This window comes from Medicago truncatula, chromosome 7 (genome assembly GCF_003473485.1).
Source record: "Medicago truncatula cultivar Jemalong A17 chromosome 7, MtrunA17r5.0-ANR, whole genome shotgun sequence".
NCBI lineage: Eukaryota > Viridiplantae > Streptophyta > Magnoliopsida > Fabales > Fabaceae > Medicago > Medicago truncatula.
In genome coordinates this window covers 29,976,783-29,998,575 of record NC_053048.1, presented here as the reverse complement: position 1 = coordinate 29,998,575, position 21,793 = coordinate 29,976,783, and the positions used below count along the sequence as shown (strand labels likewise).

At 32.8% G+C, this 21,793-nt stretch overlaps 1 protein-coding gene across 1 annotated transcript; it reads left to right on the top strand.

The window, feature by feature from the left end:
* The first annotated feature begins 9,737 nt into the window (after positions 1–9,737).
* Positions 9,738–12,734, top strand: LOC120577054 (protein NRT1/ PTR FAMILY 2.8). Its single transcript, XM_039827960.1, has 3 exons — positions 9,738–9,910; positions 10,011–10,228; positions 11,286–12,734. Exons 1-3 carry the CDS (start codon positions 9,790–9,792, stop codon positions 12,732–12,734), a joined length of 1,788 nt encoding a protein of 595 aa, XP_039683894.1. The 5' UTR covers positions 9,738–9,789.
* The last annotated feature ends 9,059 nt before the right edge of the window (positions 12,735–21,793 follow it).

The following is a 21,793-nucleotide window of genomic DNA, read 5'->3' as shown; positions in this document are numbered from 1 at the left end:
GGCCCGACTTGGAACCAACAATTGAAAAGTCAGATACTGACCCAAGGTCAAAGGGCGTATGAATGTGGGGTCTTAGGTCAAAAATTGGGGTATGACATCTATTCACGTGACTTAAGTCACGCAGGTGTTAAACTCATTGTGACTTAAGTTACGTTCGCTATAATGATACATCCCATGTGAGTTAACTCATGTGGGTTATAACCCAACGTGAGTTAGCTCATGTAGATTATAACCCGAGCATGAGTTAACTCATGTAGGTTATACTCCAACTTACCAAACGTGAGTTAACTCACGTACGTGGAGGGTATTTTGATAAGTTTTTATGGGAGTGAGCGTTTTTTGTTGGGAGAAGAACAATTTTCGCATAATTGAGATGGGTCAATCCGGCTAACCCATTTTTTAGGGTGTGAGTTGAAATTTGGGGTTATCGATTCACGAATGTGTACCGAGTAATTATAATAATTCTTTATTGAAATTTTAAAATAGTCTCTGATTATGCATTATGTTAGTCTAAATAGTTTATAACCTTAAAATATTTCATTAATATTTTCATATTAATCCATCGATATACTTACTTATTGTCTTATCAGCCACTATAAGTACTTAGTTACTGTCATACCATGTCCTTTATGTAATGCCCTAGTCATTATTTATTTATTTATAATTTATTTAGAGTCTTTTATATGATTTTAAATGATTATTGTTGTTCATGTGGGGTGTTATATTTATTTATATGATTTATTTTGGTATTAAATTAGAATAAGTGAGAACTATTATTATTTTAGAGTCTGGAGATTTAATTAGAATTAATAGAATTAAGCGAAAGTTAAATGAAATAAAAGGGAGTTAAGTTAGGAGTTAGGAAAAGGAGAGGTCAGAAGCAGTTTTACGTACAATCAAGTTTTGGGAGAAAAACCAAGAACAAGGGAGAAGAGCCAAGAGAACCAGAATTTTGTAGAATTTGCTCATCTGAATTAAGGTAAGGGTGAGGTTTAATTTCAATAGTATAGATTGTAATTCTGATTTTGGTTTAACATGTTTCTGATAGAAGTTGGGAATTTGAGTTTAGGTTTGATTCCTTGATTTTTGGGTGGATTGAGTGTAGGAATCATTGTTTTAGTGTTAGAAATATGTTCTGGTTGCATACAGTATTTCATTGCACTTCTGTAAACTGTTTTGGTGAGTGAAATTGAGGAAATTGAGATTTTTGGAAAAAGCCTACATTCTACCCGTACAGACATTCATCGCTCGCCCCGGCGAGCAGCCTGTCTCGCCTCGTGAGTGAGCAATCTTCATAGCTCGCCCCACGAGCAGAACCACTCGCCATAGTGAGTAAGTGAGTGAAAGATCATGATTTTCAGATTGTTGTCATAAGGTATAAGTTGGTTAGTTTTGAGTGTCTAGATGTTTTTAGAGATGACTGAGACAATTTTCAGATTAAAAAGATGAATAGGGAGCTTAAAAATGAGGAATTAGTGGGAAAAATGTCAAAACTCCCGAGAGCACCCTTTTTCTCGTTCGCCTCGTACTCGCCACGGCGAGTAACCCATTTCATGAGTTCGCCATAGCGAGCAGATGTGCTCGCGAGGCGAGTTGCCCAGTACCTGAAGCTGTTTGTTACGTAATTGAATAGAAATGAATGAACTTGATGTAGGAGCTTGACTATAATTTATTGTGTTATTTTCTGGAGCTATTGAATTAATTATGGTGATTTGTTGATGACTGTGATGTATGCTTATATCTAAATAAATCATACATGTCGTTGAATTATTGAGTTGTATGTAGATATACACAAGTTGAGTCCATTGCATAAACATAAAGCGGTGAGGGCTCTTGCCCTGGAACGCCTTGTCGTTCAAATTGGTGAGGGCTTATGCCCTGTGAATGCTTTAACCATTCAAATTCGGTGAGGGCTTATGCCCTGTAAATTGGTACCACATGCATGTGTATAGTCGCATTTGATGAGGACTCTTAGTGGTGTTGTCATGTCATTGCATGAGTCGTTGTTGGTGATTGAGTAATAATTCTTACTATTGATTGAAGATGAATATGATGTTATGATGTGATCATGAAATATATATATATATACACACACACAATGATGTATTGATGATATTTAGGGTGTTATATTCAATTGATGAATTATATATCTATTATTGTTGTTTGTGAATCTCACCCCTTCTGCTTGGAAATGTTGCCCTTCCTATGGGTAACTTGCAGGTGATGAAGAATAGTAGAGTGGTGGCTCAAGTGTCTAGGGCTCTGATACGTAATGGGATGGGAATTAGTTGTTTATTTTCATTCCTTATGTATCAATTTTGGAACATGCTGATGTAGCCCTTTATTGTTGTTGAACAATTTTGATGAATATTATGTTGAGGCCTTTGTGCCAGGATTATTGTTGGATGTTGATGTTAGATATTTTGAAAAATATTCCGCTGCAAATTATTGGTTTAACTATTAGGTTGATTTTAATAAATAGTTTTATATTCTATTTAAAAATTTTTGAAAAGCAGTGTGACATGCCCGTCGTTTGTTGAACTCTGATTATTTTATTTTTTATTAATTGTTTGGGGTAACGGGGTGTTACACTTTATGAAAAGAGTTAGTGTCACCATTGAGAGACTGTTTTAACATTAAAAACTATTTTGATTAACGAAGTGCACAATCAATAACTATTTTAAAATTTCGATACATTGAAGGACTATTATGGCTACACATCTAGAGACCAAAATAATTATTAACCCGTTGAAATTTTGAATCCTACCATTCAAGTTGGTTCATCTTGCTTAATTTCACTTTTACATAACTCTATTTATTCTAGATGCGTAGAATCGATTTTAATAGGTTTAGTTGTTTTCAAGTACAATTGATTTTGCCTCCATAATTGATTCTAGTTAGAGTTAGAAGTTGGGACTTTTGATTTTGGAATTGATTTTGACCCTCAAATTTGTTGTTTACTCACTTTAGAGAAGTGTATCCAAACATAAATCATTTTGACACTCAACTCAGTTTTAGCATGTATTTGATTCTAGCTGTGGACTTTTGTATTTGTTGCGCGTAGTAGTTTGTGTTTTTGTATTATATTCTTGAGTTGTTGGTAGCTAGTTTTCTATATTTATATGTCTATGCATGTATGAAATTTCTATTTGTGTCTATCCTTTAAACCTTAAACTATTATCCTTGTGATAGCATTTTTTATTTTAGTTTTTGCCTTTTGAAAGAGGCTTAAATGCTCTTTTGATTCCTTAACTATTTAATTGGTATCGCTTTGGTCCCTTAACTAAAAAAAAGATTGTTTGTGGATTTTGAGTTTTTCTTTAGTCTCGTTTTGGTCCCTTCTGTTAGGTTTCCGTTAGAGTTTTTAAAAAAATTTTAACTCCTGGACATGTGTCACCTTGTCATTGGCTCTGAGTTTTTTTTTTACAAAATTTATTTTTTTTAAAAAAAATCCCAAAGCCAATGACAAGTGACACGTGTCACCTTGTCATTGGTTCTGGAAATTTTTTACAAAAAAATAAAAAATATATATTTATATTTAAAAAAAAAAATCTCTGAGCCAATGACAAGGTAACACGTGTCCACATTTAACGTTTTTCATTAAAGCTAACGGAAACCTAACAGAAGGGACCAAAACGAGACTAAAAAAAACTTAAAATCCTCAAACAATCTTTTTTTTAGTTAAGGGACCAAAGCGATATCAATTAAATAGTTAAGGAACCAAAAGAGCATTTAATCCTTTAAAAGAATAAAAGATCAAAGATATAAAAAATTTAACACTTTCAAATTATCTGATTCGAGCAAATGAGCAAAATCTAACAAGTCGATCAAATTGTTGTAAACTTGAAACAAGTCAAACTTGAGCTATAAAAAGATTTGTATAAAACTTGACTCGAGTTTTGAAATAAACCAATTTGGAATAATTAGAATATATCTTGAGGTATACAACGTAGAAGAAGTTTAGGAATCATTTGAGTATAACGAAGGATCCGAGTAGTTTTCTTTTCTAAGTTGTGTAGCAACTAGCAAAGAGTATTTTTAACTCCTCTGTTGTTGAGTAGCTCACAAGTCACGAGTGATATAATTTGGGAGCATACAGTGTATGTATGTATGTATGTATGCTTAATGTGTATTTTTTACACCTTAATTTTTAAAAGTTGTGATTTTGGCTCCTTAACAAAAAAAAATGCAATTTTGACCCCTAAACGTTGCAAAGTTGTTGAGAAGCCGCCACGTGTCCCAAAACAGGGGTCATAATCGCAACTTTTTTAAAAGATAAGGGACCAAAAGAGCATATTTCCCTTAAGTTAGAGAGTCAAAATAACATATTTCCTTAAACATGGGGAGTCAATTTTGCCATTTTTTTAAGGAGCCAAAGTCGCTACTTTTGCAAGCTTAGGGGGTGAATAGTGTGTTTAAACCATGTATGTATCTTACTATATTTTTAAGAACCCGTGATAATAGTTTGGCTAAATTGCATTTTTGGTCCCTTAACTACTTAGGTAGTTTCACTTTGGTCCCTTAATTAAAATTTGATTTATTTTGGTCTCGTAACTTCTCTTTGTTACACATTTTGGTCCTTCCCGTTAGTTTCAATTCAAAAACGTTAGATTTTCTTCATCATTTTCTCCTCTTTTTCATCTTCATATCATCTTCATCAACCTTCAACAAGATGAATCCCAGAAAAATTCCAGAAGAAAATGAAGAAAACCTAACGTTTTTGAATTAAAACTAATGGAAATGACCAAAATATGTTATGGAGAGAAGTTTAAGGACTAAAATAAATCGAATTTTAATTAAGGGACCAAAGCGATACTACCTAAATAGTTAAGGGATCAAAAATGCAATTTAGCCTAATAGTTTTTCATGGACATTGACTATTGGTAGTCTGTTTCTCACCATTTTCCCCACATTACAGAAGATCTAACCTAAATAAAATTGGCAATCCATCTCCACTAATTTTTATAGGGTCAATTCTACAGTGTAATAACGCACAACTTAATTTTCATCATTTGATCAATAAATCTCACCATTAAATCAAATGATATATGATGAAATTTATTGATATAACGCTGAAAAATATATTTGTGTATGGTGCAATATCATTATTGACAAAGTCGTTTGATACTATATTGCATGAAATATATTTACCATATATTTTTTTACCTCAACTATCTCTATAGTCAACCCGATCACCTAAATCTAACAGAATAGCTGCTAAGTTAAAAGCTTTAACTAAGTAGCAAACAATAACCAGAATGGAGTTTAAACCATTTACGAAGGCTTAACACGTTAATTGACCACTGAATTTGTCATACTTTATCTTGTTAATGAGAGAGCTACATGTGTACAACAAATGATTCTTAATACTAAGGCAGTAGGTTACACCTCAAGTGATTAATGAATTCTTGAGTTTTAGAGAAAGATAGAGATAAATTGTTCGGGAGAATTCAAATTTAAATCCTAACTGGAACAATCATTGGTCAGATTTTACGTACCACTCGGCCGAACTTTGTCATGGTTAGACTTCATCATTAAGGTTAATTACCAAAATAGAGGGAACAAATGCTCATCCTCTAAATTTATTGCCTAAAACCTTTCTAAACCAATCCACGCACCCTTAATCTTTGGTCATTATAGGTCCATGAACCGCAGGTAGAAATTTATACTTCAACCTCAAGAAAATTTATGGCTAGAAAATTACATCTACAAGACTACAACACATTACAAAACAAGATAATTGAAGAAACTATTGTACTCCACTCCACCTAGCCCAGTCAACAAACTGCATGCCACCATAAACATTGTTGGCAAAACGCACACCAACTGTGAAAGCCAGAGCAACTGGTGGAACCTGTTTTGCCATTGGCGATGCTTCTACCAAACGTTCCAGTCCATTGATGACCTGGTATCGCGTGTTTGAAGATACCCCAAGGAACACACCTGCATGGATGTTCGGGAAACATGTCACATGCAGAACAAAATACATGTCAAGTTGGTCTATAGATCAATAATGCTGAAAAGTCAAAATAATGCTGAAAGAGAAAACAGACAGATCAAGCATGACAAATCTTGGTGATCCATATTGCACATAACTTGTTAGTGTTTCTGTTGTATAGTTAGATTTATATTCTTCAATATGATAACATATTTTCCTTGTTTTGTGCTACGAAGCACCGACACATAAGGGACACCGGACACAACATTAACACATATACACCGGTAATAATTTGAGAAAATAAAAATGAAAATATGTAATTGAAAGTGCTGGTGTTGGACGACACACATTCAATCTGAAGTGCTAGTACCACATAGGTCGTCGGAGTGATTAGAGACGGAAAAAAGGAAGAGGTTAAACTGATGTTGCCAGAGAACAACATACCAAGTTATATCTTTAGAATAGAAAACAATAAAAGTCATAAATCAACCAACCACTCTAATTGAACTACACAGTCATGATTAAATAGAATAGAAGGTTCTAAACAGAAATAACAAACTAGCTGTTCAAAGAATATACTACTAATCAATAAAATCAGTTCTGGACATTCAATAGAATATTTTATCGTATCTATCTATTTATATTTCGTGTGTGTGGGTCGCGTGGGATATTTATTAAGATTGTGATTGTGGGTACAAAATAATGAAGCATGAGACCTATTTATTAACCAATACATTTTTCTTTGGGTACATCAGTTACTTCCTTCGATTTCTACCTTTAGGAGAAAATTCATAAATTTATATTCAACTTTAAGGTTCATTTAATAAACGATATATTCAGTGTATATTACAAATTAGATATATTTTTAATTTTTATTTTTTTGTCAAGAGATAAATCGTTTAATGAATTTCCCTTGAGCATAGCTCAGTTGGCATGAACATGTATTATTATATGTAGGGCTAGAGTTCGAACCCCGGACATCCCATTTATTCATCTTGAAAAAGGTGAGTTCTAACCACTAGACTACCTGACAAAAAAAAAAATCGTTTAATGAATGAAATTAAAATTGAATTTTTTTTTTCTTATACTAAAAGGGACTCGGTGAAAAAACGGGGGGTGGAGGGCAAATTATTATAGTTTTATGTTGGTAAGCTTCTATTTTCCAATCCTTTTGCAAGTTTAAGACTTAGTTCAGAATGAAGCAAAGAATTTGGGCATAAGGACATCCCCGCTAAGCGAGCAAAGTCAGATAATTCTAGGGGTTTATGGGCAAAATTATTCAATGGGCGAGCTGAAGGAGAGGAGTTTCCAGGGAGAAAGGCTAAAGTTGACTCGTTGAGAGAGCAAACACTTCGCCCAACGAGCAAACATGAATTCGCCCAGTGAGTCTGTACACTTCTAACTAGTATAAATAGATGTGTATCAGTATCTGCAGAGTATGATTTACTGAGCAAGTATCTGCAGAGTATGATTTGAAGAAAGCTCCATTTGAAGAAAGCTCGATTCACTGAGCAAGTATGATTTACTTTTCACATGTTTTGTTTCTTCCTCCTTCAACCATACTTTTTCATTAAATATTTGTTAGAGCTTTTATTGAAAAGGAGCATTTCCTAACGTTGTTTTTTCTCTTTACTTACAATTGATGATTTTTTTGTTTTGGCAAATATCTTTTATTGTTTAACCAACATGTGCATTGTTTGAGCTAAATTGGTTTTGACTAATCTCTCCATATTTGCATACTCATTTCCTATTATTTCTCACATTGCCCATGATTTTAGTTACTTTGATTTGCATTATTCCTTTTTTTTACTCTTTAATAATAGGCAAATTTTGTAACAGCTTGTTGTCATGGAACGATGATAGTTAATAAATGTGTCTTCATGAAACATTTATGTAAAGTGAAATAGAATTGTCAATTTAGGATTTACTTTTCACATGTTTTGCTTTCCCCCTTAAACTATACTTTTTCATTAAATATTTTTATCAATATAATAAATATCTTACCGTCTAGTAACATGGTTGGTTGGTCTATTTTGCGAGATTTTATGCAATTTTGTGTCGGTTTTATATTTTGGTTGATCCAAATTCCTGCAAAGTGGTGTAGTTGTCCACCCGAAAATTTAAATAATTCAATTATAGGTCTATTTTGCGAGATTTTATACAATTTTATGTCGGTTTTAGGTTTCTGTTGATCCCAATTCCCGCAAATTGGTGTAGTGGCCCATCTGAAAAATTTAAATAATTCAATTATAGGTCTAATTTGCGAGATTTTAAACAATTTTTCAAAAGTTAATTTTAGTGGCCCACCCTGATATTTTTTTCTGACTCCGTCAGTGTTGGTTTGTCTTTAAATTACTTGTACGAAGTCCATTAAGAATTCGGGACAATTTTATTCGCTTGATATAGCAAAGCTCATTAAGAAATGGTACACAAATTGCTTTTTGGAAGGATAGGTTAGGGATAGGAGTTTAAATGAGCACTTTCGAGCCTTATATTTGTTTCCAAGACAAAGGGAGAATGAAATTGCAACAACATGAAATTGAGAGTGAGCATTTTTTGTTGGGAGAAGAGCAATTTTCCAACTATGCCGGCCTATTCTTTAGGAGTTACCTATTAGCTTTTGCCAAACAGAAGATCTTCACAAAGTTTGTTCTTCATATTTATTTTTGGGTACAATTTGTTCTTCATATTTTGTCCATATTGAGCACAATTTTAACATTTTCTTCACATTTTTTAAGCATATGGGCATACATGAGTGCGACATAATATATGGACATATTTTAAAAATAAAATGGTCATAACCTTGATACAAATATGAATATAAACTTGCCATTTGAGAGAAAAAAAAAAAAAAAAACAATTTTGTTTAGAAGGATGAAAACATCTTTTTTAGAGATGAAATTCAAAACTCACTATATCTTTAAAGGGGAAAAAAATACATATTTATCTCTTATATCTACCTTACAATCTAAGTACTCTGCACCGAAGCTCATTTATTAATGAGGTTCCATAACATCTTCACGTGGAATAAATATCATATTTTGACAGCTTGTGTGACAAATATTGTAATAAACAAATTCACCTTTTTGAAACGGTTTCAAGTCATTACTTCTATTTGATTGTAAGCCAAAAGATAATTATTATAATTATTTCCATCCTCCTTTTTTATTTTTGGGTGGGCTATGTTTCATTAAGAAAAAGTAATGGCTACGTCACTAATCTGTTTTCTAGTCACAGTTAGGGCATGGACCACGTAGCATATGCACGTTCCCGCACTTACATAGAAGAAGCAAGCATTGTAAAACTAAAACTTCCTCACTGCACGTTGTTGATTGATATAGTTGATTTGTTGTTTATAACTTATTTTTATACACTTGTGAAAAAATAGCAAAGGGCTTACGCCAAATTCCTTACTATATAACTTTTAACATAAGGGATAAAAGAAAATTACTCCTTTATTTATTTTGCACTATATAGTTGCAAAGATTTTTGGAGGCAGGTAAACAACATGGTCTTCTACACGCCACTTCATCCTTGCTCTTCTGTTTGGCAAAGATTTTGCACTATATCCGCCACTTCAATTGCTCTTCTACACGCCACTTCAATTGCTCTTCTGTTTGGCAAAAGCTAATAGGTAGCTCCTAAAGAATAGGCCGGCATAGTTGGAATAAATTGGCAATTCTTTTTTTCATGAAAACACGTTTGCTATCCAATAACAACAATTTGTTACAATTTTTTCCTCTATAAATCCAAACACTTCGATTCTTTCTTGTTCTTGGACTATAATAAAGATTAAAACGATTAAAATCTTCATAGGTCAACAAGTGTGAGGTGGGTTAGAAAAAATTTAGATGGAAGAGATGAAGAATGAGAACGAGTCTAATGAAAGGCAAGATCCTTTAGCAAACTTTTCTCATTCCTCTTCAACCAAAAATAAAAAAGGAGGATGGAAATCTGTCAAATACATTCTTGGTAATAAATAAATCCTTCAATATTCTTTGCTTGATATATGATTATTACAATATTTTCAATAGAATTTATGAATCTAAATTATGTGTTTGTTTGATTATAGGAAATGAGACATTCGAGAAATTAGCTTCAATGAGTTTGATTGCCAATTTAGTTGTATACATGCATACACAATACAACATGGATACAGCATTTTCAGTTGAGGTTTTCAACATTTGGTCTGGTTTAGTAAATTTTATTCCATTAGTAGCTGCTTATATTGCAGATGCTTATGTTGGAAAGTTTCATATGCTTATATTTGGCGGCATAGCTTCACTTCTGGTAAATACAAAGAAATTATCATAATACTTTGATTTATTTTTCCATTTTTGCCATTTCATGATGTATTGTTAAAAATGAAATTTTCTGAAAATCCAATCAATGAACATTCAAAGTTTTAATAAATTCTATTCTACTATATATAAATTTTGGGTCATGCTCACAAATGCCTTAAGGCTTTGTTTGGGAGTTTGGAGGGGAGGGGAAGGGAAGACTTTGAAGGGTTGGAAATATAGGGGAAAATGGTAAAATCTTTCACATTTTTTAAAAGAATAGTTTTTTAGAGAATGATAAATTAATTCTTATGATTAATATATATTTAATTTTAAGAATATTATAACTACATAAATTAAATGTGAAGAATCCATGTAAACCCTTCAAAACCCCCAAAACCCCTCCAATACAATTTGTGAGTTCCCTCAAATGAGGAGGGTTTTGTATTATAAAGAAAAATGAACCCCCAAAGCCTTCCAGTCTAAATGTCATCCTATTTCTTTCATTTGTTCCTTCCTATTATCCAAACCCTTCCCATCCCTTCCTCTCCAAACTAGCAAACAAAGCCTAAGAGTATTGTTTAAGGAATCCATTGTAAGAAATTGTATATTGAAAATATAAGTCAAACATGTGTAAGAGTAAAATTATTCAACCCAAGATATCATAAAAGCAAATTATGATTGCATTTGTTTGTATTTTGCCGCAATATCAAGGTTTTTAAAAAAATTGCGACCCCAAGAGCATTTTAGAACCATGGTTAAGAGTAATTAATAAATAATAGCAGCTTTTATTTGTTCTTAACCATGGTTCTAAAATGTTTTTGCAGTCACAATTTTGTTTATAACCTTGATATTGTGGTAAAATACAAACAATTGACCTGACCAAAAAAAAAAAAAACAATTGCGATCACAATTTGCCGTTGTGATGTCCTTGAAGAAACCTCTAAAATTCTTATATCGGTTGCAGTTGCGGTTTCAGACCTCGATTAAGAATTATGCTCTCTACTTTAAATGTTCCTACTTATTATGAATGAAAATTTAAAGACATAAGCTTCAATATATGACAGGGTATGGGATTCATGTCTCTAGGTGCTGGTCATTCATCATTAAGACCTCCAAGTTGCCCTACTCTTTCGGATTGCATAAAACCGACAGGTGTGCAACTCAGTATCCTATACTTGGGACTTGGATTTTTCGCAATAGGTTCAGGATGCCTAAGACCATGCAATATTGCCTTTGGAGCCGATCAATTCGATACAAAAACCGAAAAAGGAAAAGCTCAGTTAGAGAGCTTTTGCAATTGGTGGTATTTTTTATTCACAGTAGCACTTTTGATAGCTCTGACCGGCGTTGTCTACATTCAAACCAATGTAAGCTGGTTTATTGGTTTCATCATTCCAACGGGGTGTTTCACCGTCTCATCAACCATCTTCTTGTTGGGACAATGCACTTATATCAAGTTGAAGCCGAAAGGAAGCGTCTTAAGCGACTTGGTGAAAGTAATTGTTGCTTCAATTAGAAAACATCACATTGATATCAAGAAAGATTCTGAACTCTCATTTTATGATCCACAATTATCTTCTAATGAGTCAGAAGATTCAAGAAATGTGAAACTTGCTCATACAAATAGGTTCAGATATCTCGATAAAGCCGCGGTGATTACAAACCAAAATGAAATTGACAGCAATGGAAATTCAATTGATAATTGGAGATTATGCAGTTTACAACAAGTGGAAGAATTGAAAGCAATATTATCCACTTTACCAATTTGGTTAGCAGGAATTGGATGTTTTATTTCAATGGGACAAGCAAATTCATATGGAATTTTACAAGGATTACAAATAGACAGATCAATTGGAACAAAATTCATTATTCCACCAGCTTGGATGGGATTAGTACCAATGATTTTTCTTTCATCATGGATTGTGCTTTATGAAAAAATCTACATCCCTTTCACTAAAACAGCTACCTCTAATGGTAAAAGATTGTCAATTGGTCAAAGAATAACAATAGGAATTATTTTTTCCATTGTTGGCATGGTTGTATCAGGACTGATTGAAGTGCGCCGCCGCGACAACGCATTGAAACACGGAACATTTCAATCACCTACAAGAATTTGGTGGCTTATTCCACAATTTGGTTTATCTGGTTTGGTTGAAGCATTTGCCGCAATTCCTATGATGGAGTTATTGACATCATATTGGCCTGACAGTATGAAGACATTAGGCGGTGCTGTGTTTTTTCTAAGCTTAAGCATTGCAAGTTGGTTGAGCAATCTTCTTATAAAGATTATTGTGGCTTTAACAAAAGGAAATGGTGGACCACAATGGTTAGGAGGTAATGATTTGAATAAGAATAGGCTTGAGCATTATTACTACACTATCGCTGCATTCGGAGTCTTGAATCTGTTGTATTTCGTGTTCTTTGCTCGTCGGTTTTTGAGTAGTGACGTGCTACAAAGACAGACTCGGAGTGAAGCAAGGGATTCAGACCTTTCAACTTTATCAGAGCTATGAAAGTTTTGTGCAGTTATTTTTTACTTTTAATTATCATTTATTTATACTACTAAATTTATAATTTTCATCATTTTTTTCCTATCAAATATTTTTTTTTTTTTTGCATAAATGTTTAATTATTATTTTTTATATTTTCCACATATTGTATAAATTATAAATTTCAAAATCTATCAAATGAAAGTTAGAATTTGTGTAAATTATAAATTTATAATTCTAAAGCATAATAATTTGGTGTATAACATTTTGTGTTGAAATATGTTTCATGGAAAGAAGTAAAAATAATTTGCATAAGTTATTGGTTACGGAAAAAATGTGAGGGAGAGTAATTTGGATAAACCTTGCATTTGAGTTCATGAAAATTGAGAATAAGATTTATTTTATTTTATTTGGAAAAGATGACATTTGAAACCAACTTGATTAAAAAGGGTAAACATTTGTCAATTTTATTTATAATTTGGGACAAAAAAAGTGAACTTTTCGTTAAAATTTAGGATGGTGGGAGTATTAAGTTATGAAAGAATATAAAATATTTAGTAATATATATTATATTTGCAAGAATTAAACTCTGTGACATACTTGGTTTAGAGGTAAAAGCTTCTTAAAAGACTTTTAGGATTTGTGTTCTATCTTCAAGCACTTCATTTTTACTTTAGAAGGAATTCAATTATTACAATTACAATCATTAATAAGAAAATAAAAGAAAACAAATGTAATAGGAAAAGCCAGATGGAGAGTTGGCCTTTAAAAAAAAAATAGAGTTATATAAAAAGGAAGTCAATTATCTCTAGTTGAGCCAAATATTGTTGTGCTAACATAAAAGTGAGACTCGTGTCATTCATAGGGTGAGAGAAACTTGGATTTTTGGTGCAAAATGTTTGGCTCAATTGCAATGTTAAAATATGAGGAGGTTCATCCTTAAAATATCAGGAGGTTCAAGCACTAATAAAACAGTGCAATCATATGCAAATTTTAAAAGCCTAAGTCCACCTCTCCCCTTGAATTTCAATGGCCTTCGTATATGCAACTTTAAAGACAAACCAACCATGTTTTATAGTAAGAATATTTCAAAAAAAAAAGTTATATAGTAAGAAATTTATTATTTTAATAAAAACCCTAACAAATATTTAATAAAAAAGGTTAGTTTAAGGGGAAAAAAAAAGTTATATGCAACTTTAAAGACAAACCAACCATGTTTTATAGTAAGAATATTTCAAAAAAAAAAAAAGTTATATAGTAAGAAATTTATTATTTTAATAAAAACCCTAACAAATATTTAATAAAAAAAGGTTAGATTAAGGGAAAAAAACAAAGCATGTAAAAAACCCTTAAAAATATTTACTAAATAATTATAGTTTAAGGGGGGAAAAAACAAAACATTTTTGAGGGAATAAATTGGCAATTCTTTTTTTCACTTTTCTAGATTGGTTTCATGAAAACACGTGCCATCCATATGAGAACATAATATCCATACATATAATTCTCATATTTCTAAACATTTATTCTTTATACATACTTTTTCTAGGACATGTCTCTGGACTATGGAATTCAGCTACTATTGATGATTCTCATGTTCTAAATCCATTTCTTTACTCTGAATCTTCACTGTAATTAGAGTGAAGAAGGGGATTTAGAGCATGAGAATCATCAATAGTAGCTAAATTCCATAGTCCAGAGACATGTCCTAGAAGTAAAAGTATGTGTGAAGAATAAATGTTTAGAAAAATGAGAATCATATGTATGGATATTATTTCCTCCTCCTGTAACTCATCTCATTCAAGGAAATAGAATAAATCTTAAAATATAAACAAATGTTTAAGCCTAGAGAGTAATTTTTATGGTAGAAGAAGAGTTACACATTTAACCAATTTCAAAAGCATTGAATTCCATCCCTGCAAAAATTTTTGTTTTTTAAAATAGTCCCTGGACCCACTTTCTAGTTGATTTGGCTGATTTTTGCTTAGGTAGCAGATGCTGACTGTACAATCTTATACATGTGGCATTTAACTTATTTTAAACATTTTATAAATCAATTTAATTAAAATAAAATTTGTTTGTCAAAATTAAAAAAAAAAACATGGGAGGGTTTCATTTGTCCCCATTCTTCTTCGGCAATCTTCACCTGCTCCATCACTCTTCATCTTCTTCATCCATGTATCCACCACACCACCTTTAGCCTTTATTCTCCTTAAATCAAATGGTAACAACAAAAACATATCAGTAAACAAATCAAATAGTCAAGGATCATTATCACCAAGTTCATCCCAATTCATCATCACCTTGGTTCTTCCTCCCTCATCACCACCGTCACCGTCACCCGTCGGCGACCTCACCACAACCTTAATCCCCAAATCCGAATCCAATTGAAATCCAGAAAATGCAAATCTGCGAGAGACTTGATGAGAGATAAGATGTTGAACCTCTCTTAATATTCCTCGCTAACAACAGGTTCGTCGGTCTTCGAATCGAATCCGATGCAGAGAAGCTTTGTCTCGCCGTTTTCTCTTCTCTCTTCTCCATGGAATCGAATCCAATTTAAAGGATTGATTATGATTTGATGATAGATGTGTGTGTAATGGGTTGTATGTCTAGATCTGAGAATTTAAAATTCAGGGATGAAGATGAATGTGTTAGTGATGTTTATGCCCTTTTCTCTTTTAACACAGATAATTGGAGTTTCTAGAATGGGTTGAAGATGAAGAGAGGGAAAAAAACATGAAGTTCTAGAGAAAAGAATGAAGTTTTGGAACTGAAGTTTTGGGGTAAAGAAGTTCTGGGAAAAAATGAACGTGCTCTCTCTCTCTCTCTCTCTCTCTCTCTCTCTCTCTCTAAGTTTTGATTCGTTTTTTGTTCCATCAAATAAACATTTATGTGTTTTAAATTTAATTAAAAGATATTTTTTTTTTAATTTTAAATACTGAAAATCAATTTTTGTAATTTAAAAATCTGTTTTATAATTTTAATAATAATAGGTTGTTTAAAAATATAAAACTATAATTAAAATAAACAAAAATAATTTTTTGATTTATTATTTTATTTTATAAATATTTAAATTAATTTTCATGCCAAGTGTATCAACCTATGTTTAGTCAGCAAGTGATACCTGATGAGTCATTTATTGTCTATTTTAATATGCTTTTTAGTTTAGTTTTATTTAGATTTTATATAATTTTATATTAGTATTATTTCCTTTTTAGGATAGTTTACTTTAAATTGCAATTTATTATATTTCAGGGAAGAATATTGGATGGATTGAGTCTTGGAGCAAAAGAAAGGGATTTGGAGCAGATTGGACACGAAAATATGAAGATTGAGAGACAAAATATGTCTCCCACAAGTCAGAAGCCTGGCACGGCCCGTGCTAGCCTTGGCACGGCCGTGCCACCCTCCAGAAGACCTTTTGCTGCTTTTGCTTGGAGTCTAAGCTATTCTATTTTGGCGCACAATCTACCGTGGAATATTCTTGGAATATACTTGCTTAGATTTTAAGTCAAATGTGTACTATAAATAGAATAGCTAGCCATCACAAATATTCATCTTTACTTGGAATACAATAAGTGACAATTGCTTTTCTAATTAAAGTTCTTTTCTTTTCCTTTATTTTCTTGTCTTTTACTTTCATGCTTTCTCTCTTCTCCCCCATGTCTACGATGAACATGAGTGAGTAGACTTCTTCTTGTCTTGGGATTGTTGGATAAGTCTAAATGACATAATCCTAATCAAACCAAGCCCTAAGCCTTAATCTTATGTAACCCTAATTTCTTATCTGAATTCACCGTCTTAACATGGATCAACCATTATCAAACTGTGGAAACGAAAGTGGAGGGTTTGATAATTGTTTATCCATTATTCCAAATATCAATTCATAAAACGAAAGTGGAGCTTTGATATTCGAACAAGTGAATTCAGACAAGGATTGCAAAGTCAGCGAAATAGGCTTTGCAATCTTTGAGACATATAGTTTCGATCTTCAAGGGAACTAATAACAATCAAGTCAGCGAAATAGGCTTGGTTGTTAGAGGAACCAAAATCTAATAGTAATCAAGTCAGCGAAATAGGCTTGGTTGCTAGAGGAACATAAGAGAAACTGTCTTGAGAAATTAGGTCTAACATAACATTATAAGCTTATGGTTTTGGTTTGAGAAGGACTTGTTATTTAGATGAAACCAATGATCCCAAGGCTCTTTTATTATATTGATTTTTAACCGTTTAAAAACCCCCAACTTACAATTCTCTTCTCTCTTCTAATCATCTTTAAAGGTTAATTAAATTGAACTACTCCCTTTCGGAACGATACTCTTTTATACTACTTCGGTAAGACCGTGCACTTGCGGTTTTATCTCATCAATACCTAAGCAAAATGGTTCCAAATCATTAAGTTTATGGGCTCAGAGACTATTTTAAAAAACAAAAAAATTTGAAGGGATGGAATTCAAAAAAAAAAATTACCAGGGACCAAAACTCAAATTCGCTATATTTGCAGGGAGCAAAAGCATATTTTAGCCTTAAATTAATGAAGATGCAAATCCGCGGTAGAATTTAATATAATGATACTATATGTCAAATATTGCGGATTAATATATTGTAGTTAACACTCAAAATAAAAGGACTAAAAATAACAAAAAACTAACCTTGGATCATTTTGTCGTTCAATGTTCCACTGATCGAGTAGCCATATCCAAGATTGCATTATGATATCCTCCAACCATTTTTCAATGTCTGCGACTCTATCCCTAAATAAGATGTAATTCTTTACTCTCCAAATGCTTCAAGTAGTCGCCAACCATGTTAAGTATCACGCTTTTTTCACGTTCTTACGCTTTAACAGTTGTCCGAAGTTGAGAAAGTGTAAAGAAGTCTGGCAGTAAAAGAATAATTGCTCTGCAGATACTGTTTCGATGAAGCAAAAAACACACGAACGAGAGTGAGGATCGATGAGGATAATGCACCTATGGAGTGTTTCTCTAGAAGGAAGTGTATCCCGTAAGAGCCTCCAACAAAACACTTGATGGGACTCCACTCTTCTATAATCGACTCAACGCATAATACAAGATTTCCCAGTAAACCCGCTTCGATTGTTTGGAATCAATACTCTCTTTTCGGATTCACTGCTCAACATTTGTACTCCCTCCAGTATTTCTTGCAAATCCGCTATCTGGCTCAAAATAATCATATCAGACTAGTTGGGTTGATTTTCCCATATTGTAGCGACCAAACCTAATTCTCCAACATGAGAAAATCATACTCTGCAGATACTTGCTCAGTAAATCATACTCTGCAGATACTGATTACACATCTATTTATACTAGTTAGAATTGTACTGACTCACTGGGCGAATTCATGTTTGCTCAGTGAATCGAGCTTTCTTCAAATGTAGGGAAAAGCCACATCGTCTTTAAAAAGTCAGTAAATTGCCTTATTTCGTTGGGCGAAGTGTTTGCTCTCTCAACGAGTCAACTTTAGCCTTTCTCCCTGGAAACTCCTCTCCTTCAGCTCGCCCAATGAATAATTTTGCCCATAAACCCCTAAAAATAAAATACTAAATGAGTTAATTAAATTAAAAGGAATTTAAATAAAAGATGGAAACTAAAAAATAAATAAAAAATGAAAGTTGAGAGAAGAGGGCCCGACTCGGAATCAAATATGAGGTATTTTAAAATACCCACTTGTCAGAGGTATCTTGGATCAAAAATTGGGGTATGACAGATACAAATAAAAATAATGCTAATAATAAAAAACAGCAATAAACAAAAAAATGAAAAGATGGAATTTAAAGAAAAATAAAGAGAGATGAGGGCCCGACTTGGAACCAACAATTGAAAAGTCAGATACTGACCCAAGGTCAAAGGGCGTATGAATGTGGGGTCTTAGGTCAAAAATTGGGGTATGACATCTATTCACGTGACTTAAGTCACGCAGGTGTTAAACTCATTGTGACTTAAGTTACGTTCGCTATAATGATACATCCCATGTGAGTTAACTCACGTGGGTTATAACCCAACGTGAGTTAGCTCATGTAGATTATAACCCGAGCATGAGTTAACTCATGTAGGTTATACTCCAACTTACCAAACGTGAGTTAACTCACGTACGTGGAGGGTATTTTGATAAGTTTTTATGGGAGTGAGCGTTTTTTGTTGGGAGAAGAACAATTTTCGCATAATTGAGATGGGTCAATCCGGCTAACCCATTTTTTAGGGTGTGAGTTGAAATTTGGGGTTATCGATTCACGAATGTGTACCGAGTAATTATAATAATTCTTTATTGAAATTTTAAAATAGTCTCTGATTATGCATTATGTTAGTCTAAATAGTTTATAACCTTAAAATATTTCATTAATATTTTCATATTAATCCATCGATATACTTACTTATTGTCTTATCAGCCACTATAAGTACTTAGTTACTGTCATACCATGTCCTTTATGTAATGCCCTAGTCATTATTTATTTATTTATAATTTATTTAGAGTCTTTTATATGATTTTAAATGATTATTGTTGTTCATGTGGGGTGTTATATTTATTTATATGATTTATTTTGGTATTAAATTAGAATAAGTGAGAACTATTATTATTTTAGAGTCTGGAGATTTAATTAGAATTAATAGAATTAAGCGAAAGTTAAATGAAATAAAAGGGAGTTAAGTTAGGAGTTAGGAAAAGGAGAGGTCAGAAGCAGTTTTACGTACAATCAAGTTTTGGGAGAAAAACCAAGAACAAGGGAGAAGAGCCAAGAGAACCAGAATTTTGTAGAATTTGCTCATCTGAATTAAGGTAAGGGTGAGGTTTAATTTCAATAGTATAGATTGTAATTCTGATTTTGGTTTAACATGTTTCTGATAGAAGTTGGGAATTTGAGTTTAGGTTTGATTCCTTGATTTTTGGGTGGATTGAGTGTAGGAATCATTGTTTTAGTGTTAGAAATATGTTCTGGTTGCATACAGTATTTCATTGCACTTCTGTAAACTGTTTTGGTGAGTGAAATTGAGGAAATTGAGATTTTTGGAAAAAGCCTACATTCTACCCGTACAGACATTCATCGCTCGCCCCGGCGAGCAGCCTGTCTCGCCTCGTGAGTGAGCAATCTTCATAGCTCGCCCCACGAGCAGAACCACTCGCCATAGTGAGTAAGTGAGTGAAAGATCATGATTTTCAGATTGTTGTCATAAGGTATAAGTTGGTTAGTTTTGAGTGTCTAGATGTTTTTAGAGATGACTGAGACAATTTTCAGATTAAAAAGATGAATAGGGAGCTTAAAAATGAGGAATTAGTGGGAAAAATGTCAAAACTCCCGAGAGCACCCTTTTTCTCGTTCGCCTCGTACTCGCCACGGCGAGTAACCCATTTCATGAGTTCGCCATAGCGAGCAGATGTGCTCGCGAGGCGAGTTGCCCAGTACCTGAAGCTGTTTGTTACGTAATTGAATAGAAATGAATGAACTTGATGTAGGAGCTTGACTATAATTTATTGTGTTATTTTCTGGAGCTATTGAATTAATTATGGTGATTTGTTGATGACTGTGATGTATGCTTATATCTAAATAAATCATACATGTCGTTGAATTATTGAGTTGTATGTAGATATACACAAGTTGAGTCCATTGCATAAACATAAAGCGGTGAGGGCTCTTGCCCTGGAACGCCTTGTCGTTCAAATTGGTGAGGGCTTATGCCCTGTGAATGCTTTAACCATTCAAATTCGGTGAGGGCTTATGCCCTGTAAATTGGTACCACATGCATGTGTATAGTCGCATTTGATGAGGACTCTTAGTGGTGTTGTCATGTCATTGCATGAGTCGTTGTTGGTGATTGAGTAATAATTCTTACTATTGATTGAAGATGAATATGATGTTATGATGTGATCATGAAATATATATATATATACACACACACAATGATGTATTGATGATATTTAGGGTGTTATATTCAATTGATGAATTATATATCTATTATTGTTGTTTGTGAATCTCACCCCTTCTGCTTGGAAATGTTGCCCTTCCTATGGGTAACTTGCAGGTGATGAAGAATAGTAGAGTGGTGGCTCAAGTGTCTAGGGCTCTGATACGTAATGGGATGGGAATTAGTTGTTTATTTTCATTCCTTATGTATCAATTTTGGAACATGCTGATGTAGCCCTTTATTGTTGTTGAACAATTTTGATGAATATTATGTTGAGGCCTTTGTGCCAGGATTATTGTTGGATGTTGATGTTAGATATTTTGAAAAATATTCCGCTGCAAATTATTGGTTTAACTATTAGGTTGATTTTAATAAATAGTTTTATATTCTATTTAAAAATTTTTGAAAAGCAGTGTGACATGCCCGTCGTTTGTTGAACTCTGATTATTTTATTTTTTATTAATTGTTTGGGGTAACGGGGTGTTACACTTTATGAAAAGAGTTAGTGTCACCATTGAGAGACTGTTTTAACATTAAAAACTATTTTGATTAACGAAGTGCACAATCAATAACTATTTTAAAATTTCGATACATTGAAGGACTATTATGGCTACACATCTAGAGACCAAAATAATTATTAACCCGTTGAAATTTTGAATCCTACCATTCAAGTTGGTTCATCTTGCTTAATTTCACTTTTACATAACTCTATTTATTCTAGATGCGTAGAATCGATTTTAATAGGTTTAGTTGTTTTCAAGTACAATTGATTTTGCCTCCATAATTGATTCTAGTTAGAGTTAGAAGTTGGGACTTTTGATTTTGGAATTGATTTTGACCCTCAAATTTGTTGTTTACTCACTTTAGAGAAGTGTATCCAAACATAAATCATTTTGACACTCAACTCAGTTTTAGCATGTATTTGATTCTAGCTGTGGACTTTTGTATTTGTTGCGCGTAGTAGTTTGTGTTTTTGTATTATATTCTTGAGTTGTTGGTAGCTAGTTTTCTATATTTATATGTCTATGCATGTATGAAATTTCTATTTGTGTCTATCCTTTAAACCTTAAACTATTATCCTTGTGATAGCATTTTTTATTTTAGTTTTTGCCTTTTGAAAGAGGCTTAAATGCTCTTTTGATTCCTTAACTATTTAATTGGTAT

Excerpts from the sequence above, each read along its gene's own strand:
- LOC120577054 (XM_039827960.1), top strand. The coding sequence starts at position 9,790 with ATGGAAGAGATGAAGAATGAGAACGAGTCTAATGAAAGGCAAGATCCT. Across the intron at positions 9,911-10,010 it reads ATCTGTCAAATACATTCTTG|GAAATGAGACATTCGAGAAA; the intron begins GTAATAAATAAA and ends GTTTGATTATAG. Across the intron at positions 10,229-11,285 it reads GCGGCATAGCTTCACTTCTG|GGTATGGGATTCATGTCTCT; the intron begins GTAAATACAAAG and ends AATATATGACAG.